Source organism: Alexandromys fortis, unplaced genomic scaffold (genome assembly GCF_014885135.2).
Source record: "Alexandromys fortis isolate MF-2015 unplaced genomic scaffold, M_Fortis_MF-2015_v1.1 scaffold_23, whole genome shotgun sequence".
Lineage (NCBI taxonomy): Eukaryota > Metazoa > Chordata > Mammalia > Rodentia > Cricetidae > Alexandromys > Alexandromys fortis.
Genome location: NW_026067907.1, coordinates 15,531,456 through 15,556,934, shown reverse-complemented (window position 1 = coordinate 15,556,934; position 25,479 = coordinate 15,531,456). Strand labels below are relative to the sequence as shown.

Sequence of the window (25,479 nt, the reverse complement as noted above, 5' to 3'; positions counted from 1 at the left end):
AGAAACGTTGAGGCACTTTCATCATAGGTAAGGGAAGCAGGATGGTTTATGATATCAGTAACTACAGACAAGAACACAATGTGCTCTGACTTTGTGATCAAACGTTGCTGTCCATTTTTATTTCATTTGTGTCTTTTCTCCTACTCCCTGGTGGCTGAACAAGAAGATGCCCCCATCACATTAAGTTATTGAAAAACTTGATAAGCAACCTAAAGTATGAAAATTTTACCTGTTCTTAGAAAATATTTAATGTTCTGTATCTGTGATGTAAATTCTGATACATGCAAATGTGAAAAGAGGTGGTTTAATATTAAATCATATGAATATTTCCAAGGCAGAAATTCTGTCATTTTAATGTGCTTTTAAAGAGTTAAGCTTTGTGATTACAGTGTTTTCTATAATCAACTCAAAAATATCTTAACACTTAAAAACTATGTAGGTAATTGCACTGATGATATGATGCATGATACATTTATGTTTAAAAAGTGTTCTACATCATATTGACATAAAAAACAATTATTTGTATTAAGAGAATTTTAAATAATCACTTAGTGGCACTGATAAAATGATGTTCATTTTATACAGTCATTTCTTTATACATTTCTAGGACTGTTGTTTTAAAATTAAATTTGATTAATTAGAAAATAATTTTAAAAGTATATTGTAGTTCATTAAATTTAAAATTACTAGGGTGAAGAATATATGCATTTCTTTAACATATAGGATTACTGGTCCATGCAAGTGATGTATTTTTATTTTTTAATATATTATTATTACTAGATAATAAAACAAAATAAAAGACCAAAATAAGATTTAAGACTTTCTCATTGCAATTTTGGAAGATACTTCTATAATATTGTAAAAGTATATCCTCACTGTATTTCTATAACAAAGGCTTTCACCTGGGATAGTGTGGACTTTCTCTATACTGACATACTTTTGTGCAAAAGACAATGAGGGTATATATGTATATATTTGTAAAAATACCTCTTTCAGATACAGTGACTAACTTCAAAGAAATATTCCATCTTCAGTTGTATCACCTGCTATAAACTATAGGCAGCTATACTATAAAAAGTTATTTATGTGTTTCATAAATACAAACATAAATGTAAATATAAATATTTATAAAATACAAACTGCACATTAGGGCTGGAACCTACCTGGAATATGCTACAACAGCAGTCTGTGTTTTTACCTAAAATACATTGCTCCAGGCAGATGTGCGCAATTTTTTTTACCTTATCATAGAAAATATAATCTAGAAAAAATATCATAGAAAAAGTTTCTGTATTATTGATGTTATTGAGTTAATTACTGTTACTAAATGAAATGGAAGCATATGAAAAAACAGTGCAATGAAAATCCATTAGATATATATTTAATAATTGAAGTCTTAATAATATTTAATCATAATTTTATTTTTACTTTATTTGCCTGTATCCTCATAGCTTCATTTATTCTCTGTATATGTGTGAACATTTGTATATATGCTTGGGTAAGCTATCTATCATCTATCATTTATTAAGAACATAACTATAGAAGCTTGTAAAATCATATATGGATTATTGGTATAGATATTATTTGGAGATTATTAAGAACTACATATGGTGTTTACCAGACTAAACATCTGCAAAACCTTAGAGGACAGTTACCATTCATATTGACATTGGAATTATCTAACAATATCTTGAAGTAGTATTTTTCATTAAAATCACAATGAATGAGAAATACAAATTATTTTCTCCTGTCTCTTTATCTGCATATTCCTATGAGCAAATGTACTTATTTCAAATAGTAACTTAGAAATGTTCAATGTTTCTTACTTGCAATCTTAAACAATAAATATTTTTCAGGTAATCAATACTGAAAGACATTTAATATTCTATTGCTTCTATTATAGCAGTTTTTATGATAAGAAGAATGGAGAAACACAACCTCTCAGTGGTGACTGAATTCATCCTAATGGGCATCACAGACAACCCTGGGCTCCAGGCCCCATTGTTTGGTTTATTCCTTATTATCTATCTGATCTCAGTGATTGGCAACTTGGGGATCATCATCCTCACCAATGTAGATGCCAAACTGCAGACACCGATGTACTTCTTCCTTAAACATTTGGCTTTTACTGATTTTGTCTATTCAACAACTGTGGGACCAAAAATGTTGGTAAACTTCATTGTAGATAAAAATGCAATCTCCTATTATCTTTGTGCTACACAGCTAGCTTTTTTCCTTCTGTTTATTGGCAGTGAGCTTTTGATTTTGTCTGCCATGTCCTATGACCGGTATGTGGCCATATGTAAGCCCCTGCTCTACACTGTTATCATGTCCCATAAAGTATGTTGGGTCCTAGTCACAATTACCTATCTTTACTGTACATTTATGTCCCTTGTTGTTACCATAAATATCTTCTCTTTATCCTTCTGTGGCTACAATGTCATTAATCATTTCTTTTGTGACTGTATCCCCTTGATATCTTTGCTTTGCTCAAATACCCATGAAGTTGAACTGATAGTTATGATCTTTGCAGCTTTTGATTTGATTTCTTCCCTTGTGGTTGTTCTTATGTCCTACCTGCTCATTCTCATAGCCATTCTCAGGATGAACTCTGCTGAGGGCAGACGGAAAGCTTTTTCCACCTGTGGGTCCCACCTGACAGTGGTGACAGTGTTCTACGGGACGTTGATATTTATGTATGTACAACCTGAATCTAGTCATTCCATTGATACTGACAAGATATCATCCATATTTTATACTCTTATCATCCCTTTGTTGAATCCCCTGATCTATAGCCTGAGGAACAAAGATGTTAAAGATGCCCTACAAAGAACGTGGCAAAAATTATTCAGCATATTTTCTTAAAATTTACATGTAAAATTAATCCCTCAAACCAGATTTGAATATGGGCCCATTCTGTTTTCCTACATAATGTACAAGAAACAAGAATGTGCTCAACATGTACTTAACTACCTCAATTCTGGTGATAATCAAATTCTCATATGTAATACTTGCATTAGCAGAGAATGATTTCCTTCAGGGCATTTTATATTTGAAATCTAACATCCAAGCCTATTGCAAAATACAAGCAAACTTGGTGCCTATAGAATTGAAGTTTTATATCTAAAGAGACATATGATGCATGAGAGAAAGAAAGCACACTGTGGACAAAAGAGGACTTTAAACATTCTTGTGGAATTCCCTATTTAAATAAACATTCTGACATTTGAAAGTATTTGCATGTACTTATGTTTTTTAATTTATCTTTGTTTTTGTGTATTTGACAGTTTCATACATTTATATAATTCACTTTAATTATTGTCACTTCCATTCTTGATTCCCTCATCACCCTCCTTCTCTACCTGAAAACCTTCTTTTCAAACATCCCCTCTTCTACCTTCTTCTTTGTCATGTGTTATTCATTGAGTTTAATAAGAATTACTTGCTCAAGGTTGGGTGATAGATTGTTTAGTAGAATTTGGGGAAGCTATTTATAGCTGCACCACCCAAGAAAATGACAGTCAATTTCTTTCCTTTAGGAAATAATGGTGTCTCAGAGTCTCTCCCAATACACACTGGAATGTTGGCGAGCCTAGTCTTGTGCATTTTAATACAAACAACCATAGTTCATGTATTAAACATCAATTTCATGTTCAGAAGACATGATTTTCTCACCCCAACTCTTGATTTCTTTCTACTCCCTCCTCTGTGATATCCCCTAAGCAATACAGAGTCAGAGAGGGAGAGAGAGAGAGAGAGAGAGAGAGAGAGAGAGAGAGAGAGAGAGAGAGAGAGAGCGCGAGCTGTCTCATTCAAGGGCAAGCACATTATCACCCCTTATTATCAGTTTTTTTTAATCAGTATGTTTTCCTGAATTAAGTGCATCCATCTAGTAAGAAACATAATTTTAATAGGTATAAAGAGGATATTTATTGCATATTTACTTTATTAGCTAACTAAAATCATGATATTCTAAGGCTTAATTGTAAAAAATACTGAAAGATAGAAATTGAGTAGCATTTCATATTGAAAGGCTCATTTTAGTAATCTGAAATTTACAACTCGGCTAGCTCATCAGTTCAAGTTAATTTTAATGTTTCTATTTTATATAAAATATTACAATAAATAGTTGACATGAGACTTCATTGTTAAAAATAATTTGATTAAAAAGAATTGTATGTGTTCTAAAATTATCTTCAACATAATTTAAAAAGAAAAAACAAAAATATTAGGATTATTTGGAATGTTTGTAAACAGTCTGAGGTTTAAGATTGTACCAATCAAAGTGCTGTGTTGCAATTTATCTTTTACACAAAAGCTAAGAAATGTGAAAATATCATTACCAAATGGCATCAGATGAAATCATTTAGTGGAATTAACTTACTACCTTATACAAACACCAGATGCTTCTGAGTTAATTCTAATGAATGTTTATGAAACTGGAAGAACTGATCTCTAAAAGTCCTTTCAGACACCTAGGAATAAGCTTATTTGTTTTAATTTTTGTAGAACTATTGCCTTAAATAAAATCATGTCATTGTATGTGTACAATTCAAAAGTGTCTTCAGTACTGTATGTTTAAGTGTGTATGAGACAGATTAAATGAACTGAACTGCCTTTACATGGACTTTGTATGATTTGAAATATTCCCATATAACAATAACAGAAAAAATTTCCCCACATATAATGGGGAACATTTTATAGTAATATTCTATAAAATAAATTGTATGTACTTAATAGCCAATAAGTTTAAAATATAGAAAACTGGACATTATCAATTTTGGTGAGTATCTTGAGTACTAGCATAGACTGAATAAGAAAAGAATAAAATAAGCCCCAAAGATTTACAGCATTCTGTGTAATTTGTGTCCGTTTACTTGTCACTATATTTACTGAAATGCTACATAGAGATTAAACTGTTTGATACCTTCTCTTGTCATATACCAACATTTTCACTTAGGACATGCATGCAAGATTATAAAATTACAGAAATGCCTTCAACAGATGCAATAGAACCACTTAAGTTTTGTTTCTGTTTTTATCAAGTTGGTTTGAAATGATAAAAATAACATAGGACTAATATCAGTTTTCCTGGAAAAGATGAAAGAATGATGAAGAAAGGAAGGTAAAGGAAAAGTAAGAAAAGATAAAGCTTTTTCTTGTCTATAATTTTGCAATTAAAAGGCAAGGAAAAAAATTTCAGTGTTACTATCTCTACCAAATATTGTAATATATTGCTTTAATATTTGTCAAGAATTTGTTAGATATTGCTAAGAAATAAAGAACATTCTTTTCATTACCATGGAACTGCATAACTCAAGGTGAGGCAGGTTTCGTTTCCTTAATCAATAATGTAGAAATTAATCAAGCCATGTATTTATTTACAAAGTTATAAAATAGTAGTTAGAAGAGGGCCTGGAACAAAAAAAATATCATAATAGGAAACACATGAGAACTGGATGGGTGGTTCAGCTGATAGGAGCACTGGATTCTCTTGTAAAGGCTCACATCACCTACATCACAGCTACAACTGTCCTCAGTTCCAGCTGGAGGAGATCAGAAGCACCTCATGAGCATAGGGCATGCATGTGGTCCACATACATACATGCAGACAAGCGCTGACACATAAAATAAAAGTACACATGTAAGATTTTTTTTAAAAAAAAAATCGTAATGGAACCTATAAATTTAAAATTCCATCATTTTCCTCTTATTGTACTCCAGCACATACTTAATTACATCAGCTTCATATAATTATATTCTATGTGGTTTGCCTGAGCACAATGTATATACAACGAATTTTGCAAATCATTTGTTTAAAGGTCTTATTGGCATATATAAAAGCTAATGTGCTTTGTATATTTTTTGGAAATAAAAACAATAATAAGTGTACTCTCTGGGGACTGGTCTGGTGAGTTTCTCTAAACCTCTTCATACAAACCTTCTACTCAGCGTTGCAAGTCTTGGTCGCACGCCGACTGATCCAGCCAAGTCTTGACTCTCCTACCTATATGTTATATCCTCTAGCCCAATAAATAATCCTATTCCATATCCAAACTTTCAAACCAGCCAGTTCTACACCATCCCTCCACAGTTTAACCAGGAAGTATATCTAGTATATAAACCCAGACATTTTTCTGCCTAACTCCATGTAAACCAAGACATTTTGAGCCTTTAGACCTAACCCTATCACAATTCTCACTTTTGCCACAAATTGTTTTGTTCATATCATGCTTGAAACCAACAAAGAATTCTACAATACCAAATCTCATCACAAAATATACCAACAATATGAAATTTCAAAATGTACTGTTTGACAGAAGCAAAAATTATAAGCTAGATAAAAGAAAGAACTTTCAAAAATTGATGCAAGGAACATGGATATTCACATGCTAAAGAGTGAAAACAAACTCAGACATGTCACCTTAAATATAACCTAATCCAAAATAGATTAAAGAAGCTTTAAACATAAAATAATGAAACCGCTACAAGAAAAAAAATACTTTATCATATACAATGTAGGCATAAGAAGGGGCTTTTTCAATAGTACTCCATTTGTCCTAGAGTCAAGGCAAAGAATTGACAAGTGGAGCTTTATAAAACAACCAGAGGAAGAAAAAACTCTCAGAAGTAGAAAGAATATTTGCCAGCCTTATAACTGACAGAGTATTAATATCTAAAATATATAAGAAACACAAAAGAATGATATACAAATCAATTAAGTGACTCATTAAAATATGGGTCTTCTATAGCTGGGCTGTGGTGGTACATGCCTTTAATCCCAGCATTCAGGAGGCAGAAGCAGGTAGATCTCTGTGAGCTTGAAACAGCCTGGTCTAAAAGAACTAGGTCCTGAACAGGCTCCAAAGCTACAGAGAAACTATCTTGAAAAAAAAAAATGGACCTTGAACCTGAATAAAGCATTTGCAAAAGAAGAAAATTGTAGCTAAAAATAATTTCAGAAACAACAACAAAAAAAATGTTCATCATCCCTAGCAATTAGGTAAATGCAAATCAAAACACTTCAACCAAGTCAAAATGGCAAAGATCAAAAAACAAAAATCAACAGTAATATTGAAGGAGATGTCAAAAAGGGGCTAATCCTTATTAATTTTTGGCAGGAATCCTACCTGGACCCAATGCTTTAGAAATCAGTGTGGAGAACTCTCAAAAAATAAAAGTAAATCTACCAGCTATAACACTCCTTGGTGTACACACAAGAACTTGATATACTCCACAGATATTTGCTATCCTTGATCATTGCTTCTCTGTTCAAAGTATCTAGGAAATAGAAGCAACCTAAATGACCTTAAACTGATGGATGAATAATGATGATGTGGTACATATGCACAATAGTATACTATTCAGTTGTAAAGATAAATGAAATCAACAACACTGTCTATTAATGGATGGAGACTAGAAAGGATCACATTGAACGGGATAACCCATATCCAAAGGGACAAATATCACACATTCTCTCTATTATTGAAAGCATATTGCTCCACTTTTTCAGATTTGAGTAGATATACTGAATAGGTAGCTGGGAAAGAAATAGAGAGTGGAATAGCAAGGTATAAGTTGGAAATGAAAAAAAAAGTGGGAGGTTTTAAGGTGGATGTTAGTGCATACAAGATGGAGAAGAGGGAGTGAGATAAGAGCAAAGATGCCATGTGGATTTGTATTATCAACTCTGGTTTGAAAGCCAATGGCACCAAAGGGATTAGCACTATTAGGAGCTATGGCTTTGTTAGAACTGTGTGGTGTTATTAGAAGTGTGTCACTGTGGAGGCAAGCCTTGAGGTCTCTTATATGATCAATACCACCAGCATGTTAGATCACTTACTGCTGCCTGCAAGATATAGAATTCTCCAGTCCCATGATTGCCTGCATACCACTATATTCCCAGGCATGATGATAATGGACTAAACATCTGACACTACTTCTGCTATCACAACTTAATTTCTTTCCTTCATAAAAGTTGCCATGATCATGTTGTTTCATTTGAGTGATAGAAGCCCTAACTAAGACAGAAGTTGATACCGTGGACTGGGATATTGCTGGGATAAACCTGACCATGCTTTTGTTTGAAGGATATCGACCTAGGGACTGTGGATTAGAAAAGCCTTTGATGCTTTAAGTGATGAATAATGGACAGCCTAGCAGTTATATGGAAGAAAGTGATGCTAACTCCAATTTCAACTGTGGTTACCTGGCTAAAGAACTTTTAGAGGAGAAGAGCTTTAGCATGTTGCCTAGAAAGGTGATATTTTGTTGTAGAGTGTGGTTGCTTTTTGCTATTGTCTGAAAAGTTTGCCAGAGATTAAAGTGAAGTGTTTTGGATTATTTCCTTTGGCAGAAGAAATCTCAAAACACTATATTATGTACTCTTTTTTATGGTTATTAGTGTTACTAGTGAAGACATATAATGAAAAGGAGCATGCTGAGCAAGGAAAATTATTTGAGGAGAAAATGAGCTCCAAAAAGAGGAAAGGAGCTATGTCTTGTATTCAATGAGATAAACAGAATTTTAAAAATGGAGTAAATGGAGTGGTGACCTCAGGGAAAGAACGCACCCAGCTAAATTTACAATTTGTGAAAAGAAATTAAGAAAAACCTTGCAGCCCGGTGTGGTACTGTGTGCCTTTAATCCCGGCACCCAGAAGGCAGATGCTAGTGATTACCAGAGCATTGTCTACAGATCCAGTTTAAGGAGACTGCCAAGCCTATAGAGTGAAGGAATCCTTCAAAAACAGGAATTTGGTAAAGACATAATGGAATGAGTGGACCAAGTTCCAGTCACAGTAGTCTGCACAGAATTTTGCATCTTGGGCCAATGGCTCTGGAGTTAAGGATAGAAGAGAGGGGCTATGGAATTTTCTTCTACAACTAAGCAAAGCTACGAAGGCCAGACTTGTTTTATGGGTATTCCTAAATGGAACTAGTTTTTGAGCTTGCTTTGGTCCAGTATTTCCTTGCAGTAATGTATACCTTGTGTGATTATATGTCAGACATATGTGATCTCCTTCCTTTTCTGATTTTTTCCTAACCTAAGGAAACACCATACCTATAAAAAAATAAGAAGCAAACACCCAAAAGAGAAATAATCACAATGAGATCTGAAAAGGCAATATACAGAAAACTTATAGCCATTATCAAATTAAATGCAGAGAAACAATGCATTCCCACTAAAATCAGTAACAAGATAAAGCTGTGCACTCTCTCAAGCTCTATTCAATATAGTACTTGGAAATCTAGCTAGGGCATTTAGGTAACAAAGGAAATGAAAGAAATGCAGATTGGAAAGGAAGAAGTCAGATAATGATATTAGCAGATGATATGATAATACGCATAAGCTACCCCAAAATTCTACCAGGGACATCCTCCAGGTGATAAACACCTTCAACAGAATCTTTCAAGCTTTAAATTATTATGCCCAAATTATTTGAGAGTTTAATGAGATTCCATAACATTATAAACTAACATCAGGTACAATTGATATTCAACTATGACTTCATCTATCTGTCTATATATCTACCTGTATATCATCTATCTATCTATCTATCTATCTATCTATCTATCTATCTATCTACCTATCTATCATCTATCCATCATCTTTCTATTCATCTATCTAAATTTCAATCCAATAATCCCACTTACATATATCTTTCCATAAGTATTGGTATTAGGATACTGAATATATATTTATTTTCTCATGTCACTTCAACATGTGTTCTAGCTAAGATGTTAAGATCTATTTGAATATCATTTAAGGATTAACAATAGAATGTAATTGAATGTTGCAAATCTTAAGTGTTTATTAAATTTAAATTCAATATAAACCCATTTTATAGGGATTTTTTAGGCATGCCTTCTACTCATATGTTGACTACCAATTTATAAATATTTGAGTTAAAATTGAAATGGGTTCAAAAAGGGAAGCACAAGCAGGGAATTATGGAAATGGAAAATCAGAGCAAATGAAAAGGAACTACAGATGCAAGCATAACCAAGAGAATGTAAGAAATGGAAGTGGTAATCTTAGGTGTTGGAGATACAAAAAAGAAATGTTTATTGGTCAAAGAAAGCATAAAATCCAACAAACTCATAAAATAATATGTCCAGGGAATCTGGGACTCCATGAAAAGACTAAGCCTAAGATAAAGGACTACAAGAAAGAGAAGAATACCAGTTCAAAGACACAGAATGTATATTCGACAAAAATCTTAGAGAAAATTATCCCAACCTAAAGAAGAGCAAGGAACTCAGGACCGCAAGGGGTACACCAACACAATGAGACAATAGGGATGTTCTATCGGGAACTCACCAAGGCCAGCTGGACTGCATCTGAAAAAGCATGGGATAAATCTGGACTCGCTGAACATAGCGGACAATGAGGACTGCTGAGAAGTCAAGAACAATGGCACTGGGTTTTGATCCTACTGCACGTACTGGCTGTGTGAGAGCCTAGGCTGTTTGGATGTTCACCTTACTAGACCTGGAAGGAGGTGGGAGGTCCTTGGACTCCCCACAGGGCAGGGAAACCTGACTGCTCTTCAGGCTGATAAGAGAGGGGGAGTTGATTGAGGGAGGGGGAGGGAAATGGGAGGCGGGGATGGGAAGACAGAAATCTTAAATAAATAAATAAATAAATAAATAAATAAATGAATAAATAAATAAATAACTGTACAAGAAGTTTACAGAACATCAAATAGACTAGACCCAAAAATTCTCTTTACCACAAAGTAATCAAAACAAAATATCCAGAATAAAAAAATAATATTAAGAGATATGAGAACTGCAAATGAAAAAAATCAAAGTAACATATAAAAGCAGACCCATCAGAATTATACCTGACTCAGAAGGTCAGAATGTCCTGAAAAGATATTATGCATGCACTAAGAGGCCATGGATACCAACCTAGACTACTATATCCAGCAAAACTTTCAAATACCATAGATGGAGAAAACAATATATTCCATGACAAAAGACTATAAAAAGCACCTACCCACACATCCAGCACTACATACAGACTAGAAGGAAAACATACAGAGAGGAATGCCATGTCATCTGATTTTCAGAAAAGCTTTGTTTGTTCTATTGCAAACAAACTACATTCATGTGTACTACATTCATAGTTCCTGCTACTTCATGGGGAAGACATAGAGTTGCTTCAAATTAATGTAATATTTTCAAATTCTATATTTTTTATGCTGTGTATTGAAACTTTATTCACCTTTAAATTTATTCAGTTGATCTTTACATGAAATGTATGCCATGAAAAAGTAAACACATGTGATATCTTGCACTGAACTGTAAGTGAAAACTTTTCTACAAAACTTATAATTTATTCTTGACAACTGGGACTACATGTATGTTAATTATTCAACCCCCTGTGTGTAGAAGTGAAGGTAGTTGGAGCCATGATTAAGTATTCTGATTCAAAGACAGTTTGGTGTATCTCACATAATTGGAATCTTACTATATTTATCCTCTAATAACAGGATTATGTCATTATGTATGGTGTTCTCCATTTTACCCCTGTCACCATACCTTGCATCTTGATGGTTGAATAATAGTCTATATAGACAGAAGTTTTTGTTCCATTAGATACCTCAGCCATTCCATCTCAAAAAATGCACAGAGGTTTATATTAATTACAAACTATTAGGCCTATAAGCTCAGGCTTATTTTTAATTATCTCTTACAACTTAACTCACCCATAGTTTTTACCTATGTTTAGCCCTGTGTCTTGGTACCTTTTCTCAGTAAGGCATTCTCATCTTGTTTCCTCTGCATCTGCCATCTCACTGCATCTCTTACTTTTCTCTTCTCAGAATTCTCTTAGTCTGGCCACCCCACCTATATTTCCTGTCTGGCTATTGTCCAATCAGTGTTTTATTAAACTTATATGAGTGACAAATATTTACAGCGCTCAAGACAATTATTCTATAGCTTCTATTGTTTTGTGCAAAGTATTTTATTGTTCATCCATCCATAGTTGGAAACTTAATTTGTTTTCATATTGGTAATTACACAGTACATCAGAGTGGAAGGAGAGAACACATTTACCTTTGATAACCTTGCTTGATACTTTTTGATAAGTCTTTCTAAGTGGAAATTTTGACTTATACAACAAATAACTAAATCACAGTTGAATATGAATTAATCCTGACAGTTTTAGCATATCTTCATTAGATTCTTGGAGCCAGCTCCAACAGTAGACAGGTCCCATGAGGATATAAAATGTTGGCAAGGGAAGAAATGAGTCAGGCACAGTGGTCTGAAGAATCTCCCAGCCTGACTGACTAGGAGACAGAGTGTTTCTTTATTTATGCAAATTCACAAGAAGAAGGCAGACTCACAATTTTTTTCAAAAGATGCAGATTATATTATTTTTCTCCACGCATACATTTGATTTTTCTATAACATGTCTAGGGTCACAGGTTCAGTTACAATTAATAAGTACAGATAGAACAGACAGATTTTACTAGTATCATAGCCCCATAGCCCTATTTTAAAAAAATTATTAGATTGTTGTGTTAGGGCAATTATATTTAGTATGTAACAGCCTGTTTCAGGTTTCATTTGCATTTTCAAAGAGATAGGTAAATAAAAAAATATCTGAGCCAGTTCAGGTAAATCACCATGCCTTGACTGAACAGTGTACTATCTGTACTATCAGTCCTGAGAGTACAACGTGCTATCCATTAATTTTCCTGTCACTGAACTTTTAATTTTCTAGGGGCATACCCTGCATACGCTTGCATTTAGTACGTTACTTATTCAGAAAACTCTGAGCATAATGTAAGAAGAGTTTGTCAAACTTTCTGGTTAGTTGGAGCTCGTCAGTCTTAAGTTTACATTATTTTAATTATCCTACTTGAGTTTGCTTAAAAGAAGATGTTCCAAAAAGATCCTGATCCTGGAGTCGTGGCCTCATAAAGAAAGTTTCCAGCATCTTTACACTTACCACAATCTCCAGGGATAACAGAAGGTTTCTGAAGAGGCCCAGCTAAAACCATCTCCCTGAAAGTGAGAGGGGTAAAAAAATTTAGGATGTTCCTAAAGAGACCCAGTTATAATTGTCACAAGAAAAGATTATAATTATATTATATTATAAAATGAATTATAATATAAAAAGCTCCTGCTCCCAAGCATGCATCAAGAAGTGGTCAAAACCAAAAGTGAGAGACAGGATGACAGGCATGGCAACTTTCAGTTTAGCTCTGCTGAAATTGTGCCAAACAGCTGTGTGGCTTCATGACTCCATTGGAGAGCATTGCCAATTAGAGCTTCAAAAATATTGCTTGTAATTGTTTCTTGGTATCTCCTCAGGGGGACTATCTATTCTTTAAAAAACACACATAAATGTATCTCAGAAACTCACCCAGGCTGAGAGTCACAGTGGGAAATGAAGACAGGAATTTCACAGCAGGTAACAAAGTGTCCTGTAGAACCCTGTAGTGTCAACATGAGGAGTTGTGGCGTCCATGGCTGAGCTCTCACAGTCTGGAGATAGTAACATCTGCATCTGCTTCATTGTCTATCCTGTTTTATAATCAATGATGTCTGAGCAGTTTTAGAATATCTTAATTTCTCTATTTAATGTTAATTTTAAACACATTTTTACTAAGGTTTAAAGGGCTAATGGTATTAATTGCCTTTGAAGTATACTCAGAAATATTTTTGATATTTTATTCTTAGAAAGCATCTCTCTCAGTTACTCAGTCACTCTCGTTCTAGTTCTCCACCTCTTTCTTTTACACACACACACACACACACACACACACACACACACACACACACACACTTATAACTAATGAACAGCCCAGATAAGAAGAGATAGATAGTTAATAAAACAACATGACTTTATTTACAGAAAAGAATTTGAGAAAGCAAATGTTCTGTGTGTCATTATGTTGTCTTTCTAATCCTTAGTTGTATTTCCAGATCTAACAAAGAAACTAAGCTCCAACCCTGAAGGATGTACACAAGAGATTTATAAGGAAAAATCTTGCATGTAAGTTAGTGTGACTAGTGACTGTTTAAAATCCATATGTTCATCATTTTAGGGCACTATGGCTGGAGAGCACAGACTCTTTGGCTCACACACCTACTTCAGGTTTTGAAAAGGCCATCCAGAGTTCTCTTTGTATTATATATGTGGAAATATTTTATACATACCACCTTATTTTTCCAAAAGACTGTGGTACATCATAGGTCAGTGTGTAAGATGGTTGCGCAGATACACTTACTTACATGCCCTTTAGTTAATTCAGACAAAGACAATTATTGATTGCATCTGACTATTATAGATTGTTATTAATAACTCTGGATGTTCTACCTGTATGTCTAAAGAATCTCTCAATCTACACACATAACTAGAGTTGAGTGCATTTTAAAAGTTTTCAGCATTTATGTGTATTACTATTGGCATGCACCTTAAATGGTATTACATTTGTACATGTTTTTTAAAAAAATATATTTATTTTCAAAAATTAAATTAAAATGTTTGAACACAATATAATACTAATAAAAATCCACAAATATAATAATATTTGAAATCTCTTGACAGGTTTTCCAATGAACACGAATGGATACCCACAACTTTACAGTGGTGACTGAGTTCATCCTGATGGGCATCACTGACCGTCCTGAGCTGCAGGCCCCATTGTTTGGACTTTTCCTAATCATCTATCTGATTTCACTGGTGGGAAACTTGGGCATGATCATCCTCACCATGGTGGATTCCAGGCTAAAGACACCCATGTACTTCTTTCTCAGACACCTAGCTATCACAGATCTTGGTTATTCAACTGCTATTGGACCTAAAATGTTAGCAAATTTTGTTGTCATTCAAAATACAATATCATTCAATTTTTGTGCTACACAATTATCCTTCTTTCTTCTGTTCATTGCTTGTGAACTTTTCATTCTCTCTGTGATGTCCTATGACCGCTATGTAGCCATCTGTAACCCTCTGCTATACAATGTCATCATGTCACAAACTATATGTTGGGTGATGGTGGCAGTCCCATACATTTACAGTGTATTTGTTTCCCTCATAGTTACTATAAATGTTTTCTCTTCATCCTTCTGTGGCTACAATGTCATCCATCATTTCTACTGTGATGGTCTGCCCTTGATATCTCTGCTCTGCTCAAATACAGATAAAGCTGAAATGATAATTTTAGTTTTATCTGCTATCAACTTGATTTCCTCTCTTTTGGTGATCCTTGTCTCCTACCTTCTCATTCTTAGATCTATTCTCAGGATGAACTCAGCTGAGGGAAGGAAGAAGGCTTTCTCCACCTGTGGATCTCACTTGACAGTGGTCACTGTCTTCTATGGGACTTTGATATTTATGTATGTGCAGCCCAAGTCCAGTCACTCCTTCAACACTGACAAAATAGCTTCCATCTTTTATACCCTGGTCATCCCTATGTTGAATCCCTTGATCTACAGCTTGAGGAATAAAGATGTAAAACATGCTCTTAGAAAGACAGGGAAAACTATATGCAATTACTTCTCATAGAAGTCACAGGAATTAAAGGTTATCTTATTCCACCTCAAATAAATTTAAGCGCTTTATGTGTTTCAGTGAAGAACATACTCAAAAAATCTACCCTTCTCTAAAGAGGAGAACGTTTATAAACAAAAAGTTTAAGAAAAGAGGTAGCACAGAAAATTGTTTTAAAGACTGCAGACCTAAAAAGGGTAACAATACGGTTTTATTAATGTATGAAGGAAGTTAAGGAAAGGTGTCTTGTAGGGTTTAAATAAGATTTGTCAACTGAACCTTACAGTGAACTGTCTGGTGTTCATGTGTATCTTTGCATTTATTTATATTAAAATGCATGGTTATTATTTATTTGTTTTTCATATACATTTGTATAAATTCTGTTAAAATATCTTGATCATAATATAGAGTATGTGAAGTCTATCACTTTGATAATTATAGTCTCAGTAATATCAGTACACAGGTGCTTTCCTGTCACCGAGAATCCTACCTACTGATTCTATTTTATTTTTTTATTTCTTTTTCACATCACTTCAGATATGACTGCAGCTGCAGTAATTAACACCGTATATTTAGTGTTTAATAGCTCATAAGTACAATGTATCATTTAATGCTGTACAGTGTTTAAATAGCTCATACTTACAATGTATCACTTAATGTATAATTCCAAGTGCACATGTGGATATATATGTGTACATTTGTATGTATGTGTGTGTGTGTGTATGGGTGTGTGTGTGTATGGGTGTGTGTGTGTGTAACATGGCTGGAGTTTTCCATGGGAACTCCTATTACTTTATTTTGTCTTGCTATTGTATATATCTTAATTCCTTGCCTCTCATTTCTCTTTACTGAATTATTTGGCATTTACTTTTTATATTTCTTATAAGTCATAAGCTAAGTTTTGATAATTAAATAAAAAACCAGTGCTGTAATTAATTGGAATGTGGAGGCAGGTTGATCAGGATGCTAGGGTCAGCCTAGGCAACATAGTTCAAAGTCAATCTGAACTACGTAGAGTGACTTGAGAAATGAAAAAAACACAAAAACACCAATAAAGAAATAATTTTAGGTTTTGTTTGACAATCACTCTGTGGGTTTGACACAAAAGCCAATCTTATACATTACCCGATGTGTACAAAAAATTTAACTTTAAACATATTTGTGGTAAAGGAAATCATTGCCAGTAATAACACCGATATTAAAAATATGAAAATGTAATAGTTACAGTAAGTATAAATTATCAAATTTTGTCATTCTTGCACTAAAGATTGAGTATTGGGCAATCTTTGATAAACAACATAATTGTGTCTAGTTACCATGAAGTAAACTATTGAAACTTAATAATAGTTTAATTTCATAAACTTGTCAATTAGTTTGAACACTGTAATGTCTCAAAGAAGAAAACTACAAAACACATGGGAAAAGCAATTCTACTTCATAAATCCTCTTTGATCTAAAGTGTTGTAAATAGCACTCAAAACATTTCTCTGAGTAAACAGCAACAGAAAAGGCTTTATTCCAGAATTATTGTTTGTTTGGTTGTTTGTTTAGTTTTATTTTGATTCAGCACATTTTCACTTTGTTAATTTCTAACCAGAAGATAATGAAGTACAATCCCTCTGGGACATTTCCTGTAGGTTTTATTACTAATGGTTAAGTGAATATAAACTAGTAAATTACAGGAATTTGTCGTGTATTCAATCCTTTTTTTGTTAGAGTGAACATCAAAATATATGAACAATTTGGGAGGCTACAATCTAAAATTTCAAGATTAAATGTACCATTTTTGTTAGATATTTCATTTAATAAACATGCTGGCTCTTTACTCTGGAGTGAAAGTCACATATTATTTTTCAAATTCTGATTTACTCAGAGTAATGCCTAGCAATTAAAACCAACATTTTAGCTAGTAAAGAAAATCTACTTTTCTTTACTATAAGAAATTTTCAATATTGAGGTTAAAAACAGTTCTATTTAAAGAGTTGGAATATTCTTAATTAATGAATATACTTCAAAATTAGGACATACATGAATGCATAGAAAATACAGAAATTCTTTTAGATTCAATGTGTTAAAACAGCCATGTGTTACATTTTGATAAAAAGAAAATACACATATGAAGGCCTTAAAATTTGTATGCAGCAGGACATGGGTATTTCCTTAGGGGACATATCCTTGAAGAACAACGAATCTCCCTTATTAAGCAATCATAAATGAGCATTGATAGATTCTCAGCTAGGGTTAGGACTTCCTCACCAATTCCCCCTTCATGCTTTAAGATTTTTGTGACTTGAGCTCCTGTCATTCTTGTGCATGAAGTCACAGTCACTTTCACTTCATTACTACAACAGCCCTGATGGGTCTGGAAACCAGAGTTTGCCAACTCTGGGCTGCTCCTGATGCTTACACTCTCCTAAGACCCACACCTCTCCTAGGATGATACCTTGGTAGCAAAAGGTGTGACACAGATATCACATTTAGGGCTTAGTATTTTGAAGTCTTTTATCGTCCACACCCTGAGCAGTTTGGGTCTCTTTTAGTCACTATTTACTAGGAAAAAAAAAAAAAAAAGCTTTTGTGATGCAAGTTGGAAGACACACTTATCTTTGAATATAATTCCTTAAGGTTTTCTCAAGACTACATCCTTTTATCAGGATCATCATAGTAGATTCTTCTGCAGGGTCTATATCCTCTAGCTGTTCCCAGGTCCTTGGCTCCTTTAATGTTTCAAGATTTCTATCTTGCAAGAGTTAGTTTTCTCTTTCCACCATTAGGGTTCTAGGGAACAGAATCAGGTCTTTGAGATTAGCAATAAGCACTGTCATTAAATGACCCATCTCTGGAACAGTTCTTTAGTCTTTGCATCTCTCACCAAGATTGAGAATAACTATAAGAGAGTAAAAAGACAGTAATTCACCATTAAGTTATGCAATATCCAGTAGGATTTTATTATTAATTCTTGAATGAAAATTTAAAAGAATTTCACATCTTGGTTAGCATACTTCCTGTGGTATACATGTGAGTACTAAAGTATTTAAGATCCTAATGCTAATATATGTGAATATATGTATATAAGTAGAATTTCTGGATTACAAAATAGAAAGATAAGTAAATAAGTTTAATTTAAGAGCAGTATTCTTTGATAATTAGTTTCTATCTTCTAGGCATTCCATTAGACTCAAATTATTCATGTGCAATCACTGATTTACTTAATAGATCCACAGTGACAAGAGTTTCTATACTTTCATATACTGCATAAATTGACACCTCCCCAAAAAAAACCGTCATGTTAGGCACCACAAAAAGTATTTTAACTGTAGTTTCATACTGGTAGAAAGGCGTGTGACATAGCCCTTATTGTCAGCAGTGTGTTCAAAGATGGTCATATTCACTATGTTCAGCAATCTCCTAATGGTCCAGTTCTAATACTAATTCTATGATTTCTTCTACTTGATGCTGCTCAAGCTGAAATCATATCAGTAATAATTTTCTTTATGTTAATGAATATTACAGAAATAATGTTAATTATCATGTGCATCTAGAAAATTACCCAGATTGGTTATTATATAAAGATTTAATAGATGTATATATTATAGACTATCTCATTCCTTTAAAATTCCTTTATCTCTCACAAATCATGTTTAAGACATGTTTATTTCATATATTCTAATAAGAACTTTAGATGAACTATTGCCATTGGAAATGTTATATACAGTTCATTAAGTATGCCATCTATATATAAGTTAATATAAGATGGACTTTTTGTATCTAAATTTGCAAACACTCTCCTGATTTTTTCTGACAAAATTTAAAATTCTAGGATTACATTTCTCCATGTATCTTTCTAATTCCTGGTTATTTTCTGCTCCAGGAATTTTTAAAAATTAGATTCATTTCTATGAATATGTTGATATAATTAATTTCTAAGTTACTCAAGAGGGAAATGAATTATCTATAGCACCAGAAGTGTGTGTAGCATTATTTTACTGTAAGAATATTATTATCTAGATTTATATTCTGACATATTTGCCATCACTTTTTAGTCACTAAACGTTGACATTGAAAATATTCAGTGAAATGATAATGTCTATTCCACTGTATTTTACTCTATGGAATAATGGATGTGTTCACATATTAACTTTGGTTTTAGAAGTTACCTACAAAGTGTTCTAAATTAGATTTGCCAAACAAATGTTTTGTACATAATACACAGAAAGACTTCAAATTACACCAAATTACCATGAAATTACAACTTTTATTTATTTTTATCTGTATTTTGTCACAACAAATACCTGAATGCACATTGATCCTGAGAGTTTGGAACCTCCAGGCATCACCTCATTAGACACTCAAAAGTTTGCTCATAATTAAGAATTTTTGGCATCTCATTAGGGAGAATCTCTAGGGTTTAAAACACACATAAATAGATCTCAGAAGCCTATTCTAAGAACCACAGTGGGAAATGAAGGCAGGAGTCTTACAGAAGGTAACAAAGTGTCTCACAGAGCTCTGGAGTTTAAGCACGAGGAGTTATGGGAATCTTTTGCTAGACTTTCCCCATCTAGAGATTCTAATTCTGATTCAGTGTCTATTCATTCAAATATTCCACAATGCCTAGAAAGCAATAGTACTTCATGTTGTTTTTGTACACTTTCACTGAGAGTGAGAGCAAATACTACTATCTTTTAATCATACACAGAAATATATTTGTAAAATATTTCCTCTCTCTATCTATCTCTCATACACACACAGACACAGACACACAGACACACACACACACACACAATTTTATAACTAGTGTGTTGGGAGCAGTGAGACCCCAGATCCTGAATTTCTTGTAATCCCCTGATCTGAGTGCCTACAGCTGCTCTGAGCAGGAGATCTTCAGGAGTTCCTGATGGCAGGAGAGTGGTTTCTGGTGGGTTTGGCTGGGGCGTGGCTATCTCTATATAACCTGCCCCTGAACTCAGTAAAGGGGGCATTCTTGGGGAATTCAAGGATGACCCGTGTCGCTGTCTCTCAGTCTGTGTGTGTCTGTGTATTTTAACCTCCAGTCCCTTGCCCACAGTTCGGGAACTGGGTGCCAGCGCACAGAGCGCAGACACGGGGGTGCGGTGCGCGGCACTAGTGAATGGCCTATATTAAAAGAGATAGAAAATGAAAAAAAATGAGATATTTTTATTTGAGAAAATAATTTGAGAGCAGCAGTTTAAGTACATCATTTACGTTCTATCCCTTCCTAATTTATAGTTGTCCCAAACCTTACTAAGGATTCCCTACAAAACTTGTAGTAACCCAGAGTGACAGAGCGTCTAGGATGAGAAGAAGAGCTATCCAGAGACTAGAGGAAGAGAAAGAGAAATTATAACAATGTTTGATGGTGCACATAAATGAAATGCCATAAGAAAACCTATTATATTTAACTAAATCAAGTAATTGAAGCTTCATGACATAGGGAAAGTTTATTTTGTACTGAATACTATTAATTTACTGAGATTATAGCTTAGAAAATAACATCAAGTAGTCAGTGAACAAAATAATCTATAATAAAGTATGTTTTTACTTTCACTGAATACTAAATCTTTTTTTTCTTTTCCCTGAACTGAATCTATTCAGAGGAAACCATTTTTGTCTTTCCTTAGCTGTAATAAAATTGACAACCTGTACCAGTACATAACTCTGTATGTTTATATCACTGTATATTAAATCAATATGAAAGGAACAGAGAATGGGTGATTTTCAGTTCTGCAATAATTGATATATTTAAAATTTTTGTTTGAAGCATTTTAAGTGAGTGATGTGCAAACTAAATGCAATCACCTGTAAACAGAAGGGTAAGATTTGGGGAATTTCACAGCCGTTTTCCTCCGAGACTGCCGTTTCTACCATGATTACTATTGCAAATCATTTTATTTCTGGTTTTACCGAGAAAACATCGACATATACATATTTTACAAAAGTAATAATTGTTACCTTCTCTCTGGCGCATTGGAAGTATTCAGACATGCCTTTCTGGAGTAGAGAAATTGAGTGCATGGTGTTCTATGTCATATTTGGAAGACGGTCCTGGGAACTAACCACACAGGATGATGTTTCTATTCCTCACTTGCATCATGCACATAACATCATACTTTACCGTGGTTTCTTTTAGGGATACCTACACCACTATCCAGTATCAAGCATTAAACATCTATGACAACACTGGGCAGCCATATTCAGAAGTGCAATTACTAAAAGTTATATTATTGTAATATAGTGCATCTTAATCAATGGGGACCATCCGGAGTTTGCTAATAAGTCAAATTTAATAAACTTTCTTAATTTTTTCCAGACTTCCTCATACTTTTGTAAGTTATTGGGTATATCTTGTATCTGACTCATGACATAAAAACAACTTAAGTTATAATAAAAAGTGTTGCTATAACAAAAGACTAATTTATATAAAGGAATTTACTTTTTAGTTCTTAGTAATTTTTAGTGATCATATGCTTTATTTTTGTTTTATCGAAAATAGAACTCTTTCTTACATAATATTTCCTTGTTATATTTATTAACATAGTAATGAACAAAACGTTAATGAGAGCCAACTATGAAAATTGCATTTTGTCTCTTAGAGCAACAGACTGTGACATCTTGTGTACACACTGTTTTCATGACCAACTCCTTGCTCATCTTGGTAGATCTAACAAAGTAGTAAAATCCTATCGCGCATGATACACATATACATTTATAAGGAAAATACGTGCAGGTAGGTTTGTGTGTCCAGTGACTGTTTAAAATCCAAGTTTATCATTTTGTGACTAAGGCCAGAAAGAACAAACTTTTTGGATCATTTATTGTACTTCAGGTTTTCAGACGTCCAAACAGAGACCTCTTGAATTTTTATAAGAAAAAAAGTGTTTTATACATCTCATTTTATTTTCCCAAGGAATATTTGTGTATAATAGGTAGTGTGAAAAAGGATGACAAAGACATTCTTACATGCTGTTTGGTTTCTTCATGTCAAGACATTTCTAAGTGAGGTCTCCAATGTTACTCTTATTCATAGCTTTGATCAATATGAGGTGGGAAAACAACTGAAGATATTCCATTTTACATCCTAAAATTCCATAGATCTACACAGACATTTAGCAGTATGTGCATTTTAAAAATTTTAGTAGGTTTATGTATGGCATACATACATATTACATGTTACTACAAATATATAATTATCAAGTATCAGACCATAGTACTAATCATATCAGAAATACAAATAAAATAAGAAAAAATTTAATCAATGTGTGAATAAATCCAAATACCTACAATTCCAATTATTCACATTTTAAAGACTTAATCTTATTTTCTAAATATATATTTAGATATGTACATATATGAAATACACATATATATGTGTGTATATATACACATATTCAGCTTAATTTATATCAAGAGTATGAGATTGTATACTGTAAGGGTTGAATATTTGATATAGAAAAATTCTTTTAAGATTAACTAATGTCTAATATTTGACTAAAGGTATAATTTTCATCGAAGTTTGGGAAAGCAAGCATTGTTGACAATGAATTTTGTCAATCCTGATGAATTTACCATTGGTTGAGGATCAAAGACACATCTGTGTCTTGTTTATTAAAAGTCACATGTTTGCAATTATGTATAGATGTGCATGAATGTTTGTATATTATGGTAAATAGTTTATTTTAAAAGAATAAATCCACACTTTTGCAAATATTTTATTTAAGATAGTCTTAGTAATATGATATTTGCAATCCATTGACTGTGTAATGGTCTCTACTCAAAATAGATTTTCCCATGATGCAGACCCACAACCTCACAGTGGTGACTGAGTTCATCCTGATGGGCATCACTGACCGTCCTGAGCTGCAGGCACCATTGTTTGGACTTTTCCTCATCATCTACCTGATCACATTGGTTGGCAACTTGGGCATGATCGTCCTCACCATGGTGGATTCCAGGCTGCAAACACCCATGTACTTCTTTCTCAGACACCTCGCTACTGTAGATCTTGGTTATTCAACTTCTGTGGGACCCAAAATGTTAAGAAATTTTATTGTAGATCAGAATACAATACCATTTTATTTTTGTGCAACCCAAATGTTTTTCTTTGATATGTTCATTGTTGCTGAATTTTTTATTCTCTCTGCAATGTCTTATGACCGTTATGTGGCCATCTGCAAACCACTCCTCTACACTGTCATTATGTCACAAAGAGTATGCTGGATACTGGTCACCATTCCCTACCTCTATGGTATATTTGTCTCACTTCTGCTTACCATAAAGATTTTCACTATGTCCTTCTGCGGCCCCAATGTTATCAGACATTTCTACTGTGATGGTCTCCCCTTGTTGTCTTTGGCCTGCTCAAATACTCATGAAATTGAGGTGATAATTTTAATATTATCAGCTTTTAATTTGCTTTCTTCTGTTCTGGTGGTCATTGTGTCCTATGTATTCATCCTTGCAGCTATTCTCAGGATGAACTCAGCTGAGGGCAAAAGAAAGGCTTTCTCTACCTGCGGGTCCCACCTGACAGTAGTCGCTATCTTCTATGGGACTTTGATATTCATGTATTTGCAGCCTATGTCCATTCATGCCTTTGACACTGACAAAGTGACTTCCATATTTTACAGTCAGATTATACCTATGCTGAATCCCTTAATCTATAGCTTGAGGAACAAAGATGTAAAAGATTCTCTTAAAAAAACAGTGGAAAAACTCTGCAATATTGTCTGGTAGATTTTCTATATTGTTAAAAGTAATCCAAATAATTCACAATAGTGAAGTAAACATCAACAATGGGAAAGAAGATAGAAGATATTCTCTCTCTCTCTCTCTCTCTCTCTCTCTCTCTATATATATATATATACATATATATGTATATATGTGTGTGTGCGTGTGTGTGTATTCATGTATTACACATACATATGTGTGTTTGTGAAAAATAAATAAACATAGCAGCACAAAAGCTTTGCTTCAGAAGAAAAGTACAACAGAAGAGCTAACAACAGTAAAGCCTATGTGTAAATGAAGGGAATAAGATTTCTCAGGAGGGTTTAAATGGATATTGTATTTTGGATTTTACAATAAATCACTCAATATTAACATGTGTCTTGGTTTTACTTCCTGCAAGTTCACTCTTTATATTTTAGTACTTTTACACATGTGTAAGTAGATATAAAATCAAACTTTATCAGTCTATCAAGAGGTGATATGGGGGGCTGGAGAGATGGCTCAGAGGTTAAGAGCATTGCCTGCTCTTCCAAAGGTCCTGAGTTCAATTCCCAGCAACCACATGGTGGCCCACAACCATCTGTAATGGGGTCTGGTGCCCTCTTCTGGTCTGCAGGCATACACACAGACAGAATATTGTATACATAATAAATAAATAAATATTTTAAAAAAAAAAGAGGTGATATGGGTTTCTTAGATAATAAGTTCTCATTCATATCAATGTGCTCAACTATCCACATCCACCGAGATACAATGTTCTGATCTCTCATTGTTCCTTTACTTTTTAAAATTCATCCACAATTGGTTATTTCTTATATTTTACATACTGGCAATTACACATTATGTCTCAGTAAGCAGGACAACACACATTTATCTCTGAGAACCTAGCTTCAATAATTTTTCATAAGTATAAGCTGAAATATTGGCTTATACAATAAAAAACTAAATCATAGTTTAATACAAATTGATCCTGTAGTTTATATAACCATCAAACATCACTTCATTAGGCTCCCAGCAATTACTTGGTAATAATAACTTCTCCTCAGGGAGAATCTCTATGGTTTAGAACACACATAAATAGATCTCAGAAGCCCATGCTAAGAACCACAGTGGGAAATGAAAGCAGGAGTCTCACAGAAGGTAACAAAGTGTCACACCGAGCTCTCTAGTTTAACCATAAGGAGATGTGGGCACCCTTTGCTATGCTTTCC

General features: G+C 33.7%; 3 protein-coding genes across 3 annotated transcripts; all 3 read left to right on the top strand.

The window, feature by feature from the left end:
- The first annotated feature begins 1,923 nt into the window (after window positions 1-1,923).
- On the top strand, window positions 1,924-2,865 carry LOC126497631 (olfactory receptor 8K3-like). The gene has a single exon (XM_050135768.1). The coding sequence runs from the start codon at window positions 1,924-1,926 to the stop codon at window positions 2,863-2,865; it is 942 nt and encodes a 313-aa protein (XP_049991725.1).
- An 11,728-nt stretch (window positions 2,866-14,593) lies between these two features.
- LOC126497625 (olfactory receptor 8K3-like) lies at window positions 14,594-15,535 on the top strand. The gene has a single exon (XM_050135763.1). The coding sequence runs from the start codon at window positions 14,594-14,596 to the stop codon at window positions 15,533-15,535; it is 942 nt and encodes a 313-aa protein (XP_049991720.1).
- Window positions 15,536-23,332: 7,797 nt separating this feature from the next.
- Window positions 23,333-24,274, top strand: LOC126497627 (olfactory receptor 8K3-like). The gene has a single exon (XM_050135765.1). It carries the CDS (start codon window positions 23,333-23,335, stop codon window positions 24,272-24,274), a length of 942 nt encoding a protein of 313 aa, XP_049991722.1.
- Window positions 24,275-25,479: the final 1,205 nt, after the last annotated feature.

Excerpts from the sequence above, each read along its gene's own strand:
- LOC126497625 (XM_050135763.1), top strand. The coding sequence starts at position 14,594 with ATGGATACCCACAACTTTACAGTGGTGACTGAGTTCATCCTGATGGGC.
- LOC126497631 (XM_050135768.1), top strand. The coding sequence starts at position 1,924 with ATGGAGAAACACAACCTCTCAGTGGTGACTGAATTCATCCTAATGGGC.
- LOC126497627 (XM_050135765.1), top strand. The coding sequence starts at position 23,333 with ATGCAGACCCACAACCTCACAGTGGTGACTGAGTTCATCCTGATGGGC.